At 55.8% G+C, this 9933-nt stretch overlaps 1 protein-coding gene across 11 annotated transcripts in view; it reads right to left on the bottom strand.

Moving 5' to 3' along the window:
- Positions 1 to 575: 575 nt before the first annotated feature.
- The window catches only part of CCDC57 (coiled-coil domain containing 57), a 107898-nt gene continuing 98540 nt past the window's right edge, over positions 576 to 9933 (bottom strand). For all 11 annotated transcript variants that reach the window (XM_033846793.2, XM_073798286.1, XM_073798284.1 and 8 more), the window contains one exon: positions 576 to 2262. In XM_033846793.2, the coding sequence (XP_033702684.1) occupies positions 2060 to 2262 (203 nt within the window). In that variant the 3' untranslated portion in view covers positions 576 to 2059. The remainder of the gene's footprint in view (positions 2263 to 9933) is intronic.

Genomic DNA, 9933 nt, shown 5'->3' with positions numbered 1-9933 from the left:
CCACAGACAGACCCTTGTGAGGCCAGAGGAGCCTTGGCAGTTCCCTGGGGCTGGTGCCCCGCAGCCTCATTGTCTTGAAATCAAACGCTGCTGCGCTCCTCGCCTGACTCCTTGGCAACCCCTCTTGCCTTGCCCTCCGAAGCTCAGGGGCTGTCAGTGGAGTGTGGCACTGTCCGCGGATGTTCAGGGACAACACAGAACGGACAGGCACGTCAAACCAGACAACATGGCTTCACGTGGCCACACGCCACCCCCCCCCCCCACACACAGTGCTCCCTAGGCCCCCAGGTAGTCCCAGGGCAGCTCCATACTCCCTGCTCTATTCTTCCCCTTGGCTTCATCATTGGGGGCTTCTGGTTCGCACACTGTGGAATAAAGGGCAGGACAGGAAAAGGGGAGAGAGGGCCCCGAGATCCCACAGCTGAATTGCTGTCCCGAACAACCTTTCTGTGGGATTTTCTTTTCCTTCCTACTTAAGACCTTTTCAGACACCTGGTAACCTGGACCAGGAGTGGCTGGACCGTGCTGCACAAACACCCTCAAATCTTGGTGTCTTTTTTTTTAAAGACCACGTCTTATTATTTATTTTAAAATATTTATTTATTTAGGCTGCGCCGGGTCTCAGTTGTGGCCCTTGGGATCTTTGTTGTGGCGTGCGGGATTGGCATGCAGGATCTAGTCCCCCCAGCAGGGATCGAACCCAGGCCCCCAGCATTGGGAGCATGGAGTCTTACCCACTAGACCACCAGGGAAGTCCCCAACTCTTGGTGTCTTAAGCTATCCTAGGCTCACTTCCTGCTGGTCAGTAGGGCTCTGCTTACTGCAGCCTGCCAGGAGCCCAGGTGATGGGACGATTACAGGCTGGGTGGCTGGGATTGAGTCCCTGGTTTGTACCACAGAGGTCTGGAGACTCATGGGCTTTGAAGTGCTTCTAGGGAAAGCGACAGGGCATCTCTCCTCACTTTTTCATCTAAAGGAAGTCATATGGCAACACCTCACTTAAAGGGCCACATGCCAGACACAGCAGAGCATAGAGACCCCCGCCACCTGGCAGCAAAGCTGTTCCCAGCGTGCTCCTTCCTGGCACATCAGAAGTGACCTGCCATTGCCTCCGCAGCTCCTCAAGCACTGCGCCCAGGATGAGCAGTGCATCTGTGGTTAGGACATCAATATGCCTGTGTAAATTTTGATCTTCCTTCATTCCACAGAGATCAAAGCGTGAAAACCTGATAAACAAGATGACATTCATGAAAGGTACACTTTCAAAGGGACCCGTGGGGGCTCTGCCCCCAGGTAGGCCAGGCCGGGCACCCAAGCATCGCTGGAGATCCTCGTGTGGAGGGGCTGCCCACCTCTGCACCCAGCCAGGGTGCAGACCGGCAGGCCACACGCCTCGAAGGGCTGTCCTCTGCTCCTTCTTGGCGGGGGGACAGCTGTGAGTGAGGCAATGCTCTCCTCTTCCACAGAAATGTGCCCCCTTGGGAGGGCTGCCAACTGGCCACAAGCACACTGGCTGCCTGTCTTGTTCCAGGCCCCGTGAGTCCGGACCAGGCCCCAGGAGTAGCAATGTGTAATGATGCCAAAAGCACTCATGGTCGAACCTTCGAATCACAAGAAACCTGGCCACGAGAGCCACACATGCAAAGCCCAGGAACTCTTTTACTGTCCTTCCCAAGTTAAAAGAACAATTCGGGGCTCTGCAATCGGTCCACGAGGCGCCTTAGCAGCACTGGGGAGGCTGCTCTTCAGTTCACTGTGCCCACCCATGTGCGCGCGCGCACGCGCACACACACACACACACACACACACACACACACACCCCTGATATGGAGATAAAGCCACCAAGGAGGAGGAGGGGGAAGAGACCAAGATGGATTGGAAGGGAGGAGGAGGGGGAAAAGGGGAAGGGGGAAGGGGAAGGAGGAGGAAGGAGGGGGATGAGAAGAAGGGGGAGGGGTGGGGAGAGAGGGATGGGGAGGGGGGAGGGAGGAAGGGATGAGAAGAAGGGGGAGGGGCGGGGGAGGGAGGAGGAGGGGTGGGGAGGGGCGGTTCGAGGAGGTCAGTCCTTGGAGTTGTAGTTATGAATCTTGGGGGGCCGCTGGCAGCCTTTAGGTTTTGCAGGATGAGCCCTGGGGTGTCTGGCAGGCTTGCCCCTTGCTTGGGCTTCCATCTTCATCCCTTCGACGGCAAAGGCCGCCCAAGGCGCCAGGGAGCTCCCCTCGGGGTGTTGGAGGCTGTAGGCTGCTGGAGGTGCTGGGTGCTCTAGCAGTGAAGAGAAAAGAGAAAGGAGGGTGCGTCATCATGGGGCAGGAAGGGGCAGGATGCGGTGTGTACAGAGAGCTGGGTTCACTGAGTGCGAGTGGCCGAGCTGCTCGCCAGCAGGAACCAGAGACCCCATGCCTGCCCTGGTTCCTTGCAGGAGCCCATGCCGGGGCAACAGCTGTTCCTGGGGTTTCTGGCCCTGGTGTCCCCGCAAAGAAGGTCTGTGTGGGCACGTGCTCTCCAGATGCTCTGCAGGGCCTGGGCCTGCTCCTCCGCTGGGCGCTCAGGACATTTGGCCTGAAAACGACATCCCCTGTCGTGCCTATTTCGCAATAGGTCCCACGGAGGTACCAGGGTTAATGGTTGACTCACGACACTTCCCAGGCATTTCCCAGGCTGTCAACCACCCCCTGCCCTCTGGCCATGCTTGCCGGGCATCTCCAACCGCGCAGCAGCCCCAACACGCGTGGCCAGGCACAGACCAAGGACCGGGAGCTGCACCACGTGTCACAGGTATGGGCCAATGCTCCAGGGCAGCACTTCCAAAATATTGACAACGACTGTCTTTGCACTAGGGCACCATAGGTGATTTTTTAAAAAGTTCTTTGAGCTCTTCTCTATTTTCCTAGTTTTTAGAACTAAGAATGTCTTTCTTTTTTTTTTTTTTGCGGTACGCGGGCCTCTCACTGTTGTGGCCTCTCCCATTGAGGACCACAGGCTCCGGACGCGCAGGCTTAGTGGCCATGGCTCACGGGCCCAGCCGCTCCGTGGCATGTGGAATCTTCCCAGACTGGGGCACGAACCCATGTCCCCTGCATCGGCAGGCGGACTCTCAACCACTGCGCCACCAGGGAAGCCCTGTATTTCTTTTTTAGAAGTACCAAGAAGACGTACAAGAATGTACTGTACAACATGGGGAATAGAGACAATATTTTGTAATAACTGTAAATGGAGTGTAACCCTTTAAAAACTGTATAAAAAATAAAAATAAATAAAAAGCAATTGTGAGATGCAAGCTCAGGGGCGGCTCTCCTTCCTGGGCTGGCCCAGCAGGCAGGACTGGGGTCTGGAGCTCCAGGAGGGTCTGCACAAAAAGACAATGCTGGGACTTCCATGGCAGTCCAGTGGTTAAGACTCCATGCTTCCACTGCAGGGGGCACAGGTGCTATCCCTGTTGGGAACTAAGATCCCACATACCACATGGTGAGGCCAAAAAATAAGTAAAATAAAAGACAATGCTGCCCCAGGGTGTAAAGACAGGTGGGGCCTGGCCAACTGGCACTGGCATCTCACACGTGTGACACACACTGCAGTGACGCACACCGTCTACCCAGTGTCACCGAGCCCACCCCCCTGGGTCTGGTGGTGGGACGCTGTGGGGAGAGGTCTGGAAGGCCTGCCCAGCGCATGGCCGCGTGCTGTACAGGTGGACGACAGGAACCAACCTGGGCAAGACTTGAGGCCGAGGACAGGCCAGCTGCACAGCCTCTGGAGGAAAAGAACAGTGCTGGTGTGGAGCTGGGAGATGGGAAAGGCCTGGGCTTTGAAAGCACACACACAGGGCTGCGTGCTGGGCTTCTTCCAGTGACTCCAGCACCATGAGCTCGGGGTCTGCCAGGGGCACCCAGGCCCTGGCCCCCTCTCTCATCTTGTGCTCTTTCTGCTCCTCTGGCCTCTGGAGATATCTGGAACCATTCCTCCTTTCCCGGAGCCTCCAGGGGTCACACCCAGTGGCCTCCCCAGAGCCCTCAGCCCCAAAGCTGGGCCAGGTTCTGCTCTCCTCCTGCCCAGTGCCTCCATGCGCCGGGTCCTGGAGTGGGGTGAGGAAGTGCGTCCCTGGACGTCCCCAGGCTCCCTTCTGCTTCCACTGGCCATGGCTGCCTCTCCTTCTCTGGGAAAGCGCCCGTGTCTGTGGTTCTTAAACCCCAGACGAACTCCTCCTCTCTACACAGAGACACTCCCACCCCAGGTGCCTTTACAAGTACTTATACAGGGATCTCTGGTCAGCTCCATGCTGCTCACTTGGTTTCCTTCTGGAATGCAGCGGCCACTGGGGAGGGGCAGGGTCAGGACCCTGACCGCTGTGATGCTGGGGGTCCTTCCCTATAACTCGAGGGAGCAGCCCTTCAGGGGTTCTGTGGGCATGACCTGAGTCTATCCCAGAGTCTCCACCTGGAGGCTCCTGGAGAAAGTGAGGTGGAGGGAGAAGGGCCAGCCCAGGCCCCAAGACCTTTGCTTGGGAGGCCAAGCTCCCTGTGCCCAGCTGTCAGGAGCTGTCTGCCAGTTCAGCCGGATGCCAGGCAGGTGGTTCCACTGTGTGCTGGGAGCACAGGCCAGGCAGACCCACCTGTCTGCCTGCGGGCAGGGCCTCTGAGCCGAGGCTGGGAGGATGGCACAGGTGGCCTTGCAGGCTCTGGTTTTTGTCCCTCTCCTTGCAGTGTCACCCTGAGGGGGTGACTGGCTCCTCCAGGACAGGCTCCCGGGGCAGGGCAGTCCTGGCTCAGGCACGAAGCTGGACACCTCAGGCCTGCTCTCCTCAGGACACTCCCTGTGCCCGAGCCGTGGTCTCCGCTTGGTTACTCTGCGCCCTCACTCGGACCAGGAGCTGGTGTGTGGAAGCGAGGCTCCCACCGTGCTCTCTGCCTGCTCTCCCTTGCCTGACCTGCTCTGCTGTCTTTCTGCACTGGTTCTGATCAGGCTTCAGGGAAATCTGGGGGCACAGCACTTGCCTCTCATGGGCTGCTGGTCCAGCTCCAGCTCTCAGGAAGGTTCAGTGAGATGCCGAAGACCTCCCAGTATGAACCCGGGAGCAGGACGGGGGGCCCTGCAGGGGCTGACAGTGCCAAGGGGGGTGTGGGCCTGCACTTACGGTGGGTGGCCTTCCCCACAACCTTCCTGGCGCCTGTAATGACCTTGAGCCTGGAAGTTCTTGTGGACCAGCGCCCGGGGGGAAGTGGGCTAGTCTCCTGTCTCAGGGCCTCCTAGGGCTGGCTCTTTGAGCACAGCTCTCTGGAGGCTCGGAGCTGCTGGTCAGCTCCCTTCTGAGTTGGCTTCTAGGCTGCCTGCTTTCAGGGCGACCCTGAGCACGCCTGCCAGGCCTGGAAGGGCAGTTGGAAGGGCTGGGGACTCAGCTGCACTCCTGAGAAAGGGGGTATGGCGCCATGTCTGCCGCGGCTCTCCAGAGCCTTCACTGGAGCTGGGTGGCTGCTCTCGACGCAGGTGCCAGTTGTGGCCTTGGCCACAGGGGACGAGGCCTCCTCAGGCTCACTTCAGCCTCAGCTGCCCGAGCCAGTCCTTCCCTCTCCTCTCTGGGTGACCACCTCTGCGTGCCGGCGGCCCCTCGTTTCTGTCGAGACCTCTCTCTTGCTTCCCTGGGAGCCCCTTAAGCCCCAAAGTTCAACATTTCTCAAATTGGGGGAGCCACACCCCCAGGTCTCCTCACCCTCACCCTGGGCCTCCTTGTGGATCAGTGGTTAAAAGTTAGATTCTGTTACACTCCCCACCCCCAAATCCTTCCAAGGCTTCCCACCACTGTTGGGATAGCGCCCCAAGCCTTCCGTGTATGATGGGTGTGGATGGTGCCCTGCCGGGAGCTGCTGCTGGCCCCTGGTGCAGAGGCTCTGGGAGGACACTGCCAGGCCTGACTCTACTCAGCAGGGTGGAGGAAGGGCAGGCAGGAAACGCCAGCTCCTTCAGGGTCCTGTAGCCACCCCCAGCCTTGGGCTGGGGACGCTGCCCCGACCAACCTGGTTAACAGAGCAGCATCACCACTCCTCCCCCTCCCTTCCTGAAGTTAAGGCCTGACACTAACCCCTAACTGCTCCTGCTTACCATCATTTTGGGGGTACCTCCTCCCTGGTTCTGGGCTCATCCAGGACTGTCTGCTAGCGTCCCTCAGTGTGGCCCAGTGTGGTTTCCATCTTGGGCTTTGGGAAGGGCTGCCGGGCCGCAGGGTGCCAGGACTTGGGCAGGGTCTTAGCAGAAATACTCTGTGGCAGAGGACGTGAGGAGAGCTGGCACCGCCTCCATGGTGACTCTACCCCTTTTCGGGGCCTCTCTGAGCCCCAGCTCCCCAGAGGAGAGGGGCTGGCAGAGGCCAGGTCAGGTGGGCAGGCGCCAGGCACATGAGTGCAGGCGTGGGCAAGGAGGAAATGGCACCAGGACAGAGGTCAGGGCAGTGGGGGCTGGGGTCAAGTGGCAGAAAGCAGAGGCTGGGCCACCAAGCCTGGCTGGTTCCCTCCTTTGGAGGGAAGAGGGCTGGCGGGGCTGCCTGGCGGGGTGGGGGGGAGCCGAGTGCCCAGGCTGCACCCAGAGAGCCTGTGTCCTCTGTAAGGCATGTGTGGGGACAGCAGGGAGGGCACATGGGGCGGGGTAGATTCTGATCTGCCTTCTTTCCAGAGATCAAAGCCTGAAAACCTGATAAACAAGATGACATTCATGAAAGGTACACTTTCAAAGGGACCTGTGGGGGCTCTGCCCCCAGGTAGGCCAGGCCAGGCACCCAAGCACCACTGGAGATCCTCATGTGGAGGGGCTGCCCACCTCTGCACCCAGCCAGGGTGCAGACCGGCAGGCCACACGCCTCGAAGGGCTGCCCTCTGCTCCTTCTTGGAGAGGGGACAGCTGTGAGTGAGGCAACACTCTCCTCTTCCACAGAAACTTGCCCCCTCGGGAGGGCCACCAATTAGCCACAAGCACACTGGCTGCCTGCCTTGTTCCAGGCCCCGTGAGTCCGGACCAGGCCCCAGGCGATGAGCCTGAGGACCCTGTGGGCTGCTTTGGGTCCCCACCCCCGCAAACACCACACCCCACCCCCTTCAGGAGGAGAGGCCAGTGACAGTCGTGCCCTGCAGGGCAGGCGGCCAGCGGGAGTGAGCTCTGCGCAGACCTACTGTGTGTCCGGTAGCTCCCCACAGCTTCTCTGCTGCTCCCTGTCTGATTTCAGCCCAAGTGGGAGGCCTGAGGCTGGCAAGGAGGCCAGGAGGCCTCTCCAGGGGCCTGGGCTGCCGGAACGACTGACCGTGTGAGCAGAAGTGTGGCATTTGCCGAGTACCGCCACGGTGCCAGGCCTGGCTCCAGGCGAAGCTTCCTGGGCACACACCTGCCTCACACCCGGCCCCTACACGGGGACTGCGGGACCCCTGTCCTGACACAGAGGTGGTGCAGCTGGGCCGAGAGCAAAAGTCCAGGACCGTCAACCTGCAGCCGCTGGGCTGGAAGCAAGAATGCAGCTCTTGCCCCTCTGTCAGGCCTCCCTTGGGCACTGCCAGGAGGAGGGTGCCCGTGCAGCTCTGAACGCCTGACCCACGTCCCACCCCATGAATTGGGAGCCCCTTCTGTAGATGGCGGGGCTTTTCTGCCCATCTGCAGAGTTCCCTCAGTCCCCATATGGACCAGGGAGGCTCAGCCCTGGTTGTAGAGTGAACCCCGAAACCCACATGTTTGTAGCAGGGTCTGTGGAGAGCTAAACAACAGAATTTTACGCTATGAGATTTCCTGCTCACTTGTGTGTGACATCTGTAGTTCAGGATTGTAACTGGCTCTCTATTTTACACTAAAATATAAACGGAGTAGCATGTGTAATGATGCCAAAATCACTCAGGGCTGAACCTTCGAATCACAAGAAACCTGGCCGCGAGAGCCACACGTGCAAAGCCCAGGAAATCTTTTACTGTCTTTCCCAAGTTAAAAAACAAATCGCTCATTTCCCAGGATTAGTTACATTGTTATTATGCTCACTTGAGGACTGAACAGCATTCTTACAGGATGTTGATGGAGGACAGAATCTGTCAGACACAAACTTTAAATCCCTACAGGGATGCAGGCACGAGGGGTTCTCAGACAAGTGGGATACAAATTCTGGTTCAATATAAGGATCCACACTGAGAATACTCTTGGGAGGAGTGCTTACGGAAGGAGAAAAACAAATCCCGAAGAAGCTGCCAGAGACGTTAGAAACAGAGAAATCAAACCCATGCAGACCCACAACGACCCAAAATGAGAATTCCAGACGCTGTGGCTGTGATGGGGTGGGGCAGCCGGTCATGGGGAGGAGGGGAGTGTGTAAAGAACGTGCCTATGGCGGGGGAACAGGAAAGTGGTAACAAGTGTGAGAAATCAGTAGGGCTGCGTGAACATGGGTGTGAGTGAGTGAAATTATCCTAGGGTAAAAGTAGAATCTGTAACTTACAGTGCAGCAGCAGAAAACTTGATTTCTCCAATGAAAGGCAGGAATGTAGAAAAAAGAAACAGAAAGTAAATAAATGGGAAGTAAATAATATGTAGAATTAAGCCCAATGATAAGAACTAAATAAACATAAATGAGTTAAGCTCAGCAACGAAGAAAAAAATTCTCAAATTGGATTAAAAAAAACAAACAGGACTTCCCTCGTGGCACAGTGCTTAAGAATCCTCCTGCCAATGCAGGGGACACAGGCTTGATCCCTGCTCCGGGAAGATCCCACATGCCGCGGAGCAGCCAAACCCGTGCGCCACAACTACTGAGCCTGCCTTCTAAAGCCTGCGAGCCATAACTACTGAGCCCACGAGCCACAACTACTGAAGCCTGTGCGCCTAGAGACCGTGCTCCGCAACAAGAGAAGCCACCGCAATGAGAAGCCCGCACACCACAAGGAAGAGTAGCCCCTGCTCACCGCAACTAGAGAAAGCCCTCGTGCAGCAACGAAGACCCAACGCAGCCAAAAATAAATAAATAAATAAATTTATATTAAAAAAAAAAACAACAAGATCCAACAAGATGTTGTATAAAAGACCCACTTAAAACAAAAGACAGGGAATTCCCTGGCAGTCCAGTGTCCAGTGGTTAGGACTCTGTGCTTCCACTGCTGGGGGCCTGGGTTTGATTGATCCCTGGTTGAGGAACTAAGATGTCCCAAGCCGTGTGGTGAGGCCAAAAGAAAACAAACATAAAAATTGAAAACAAAACAAAACAAAAAATAGAATTAGGCACAAAGTGTCATAAGGGGCAAAGAAGAACTCTGTGTTCTGGTGAAGGGACAACTTCAAAACATATCAAATGACATCTGACAGAGCTGCAGAGCAAAATAGATAATCCAAAACGGTAGGTGAAGGTTTTAATCACCCCTGTTGATCACAAACCCACACAGAGATGGCAAAGACTTAGTCAATGGAATTAATTACCATGAGTTATTAGACACAGAGACGTCTAAACTAATAGGCAGATAACACACTTTTTTTTTTTTTTTTTTTAGCCAAACACAGTCCACACACAGAATCAGACCACATATCAGGTCACAGAACAAGTCTCAATTCATTCCAAATAAAATACAATAAAATTAGAAATCAACATCTAAATTCCCCCAAATTTCTTCTGCCTTGAAACTGACTAATGTATTACTGAATGATCCTTGAGTTATACAGGAAATCAAATAGTGAATTAAAAAAATATTTAGAATTGAATCTCAGAATTTGTAGGACAGAGCTGAAACAGCTTTAAATACACTTATCTGGAAATACTAACAGTTAAAACTACCAGGAGATGAGCTAGCCTCCAATGGGAGAAGTGGGAGAGTAAGGAACAGAACAAACTTGGGAACAGGAAAAAGCATGTCACAGCGTTAAAGGCAAGTTTCAGTGACATAGAATCTCCAAGAAAACAAACAGCACAGAGTATCAACAGAACCCAAACTG

Source organism: Tursiops truncatus, chromosome 20 (genome assembly GCF_011762595.2).
Source record: "Tursiops truncatus isolate mTurTru1 chromosome 20, mTurTru1.mat.Y, whole genome shotgun sequence".
In the NCBI taxonomy this organism is placed as follows: Eukaryota; Metazoa; Chordata; class Mammalia; order Artiodactyla; family Delphinidae; genus Tursiops; species Tursiops truncatus.
The sequence above is the reverse complement of the archived record's forward strand: the minus strand, read 5'-3'. Positions and strand labels throughout refer to the sequence as shown.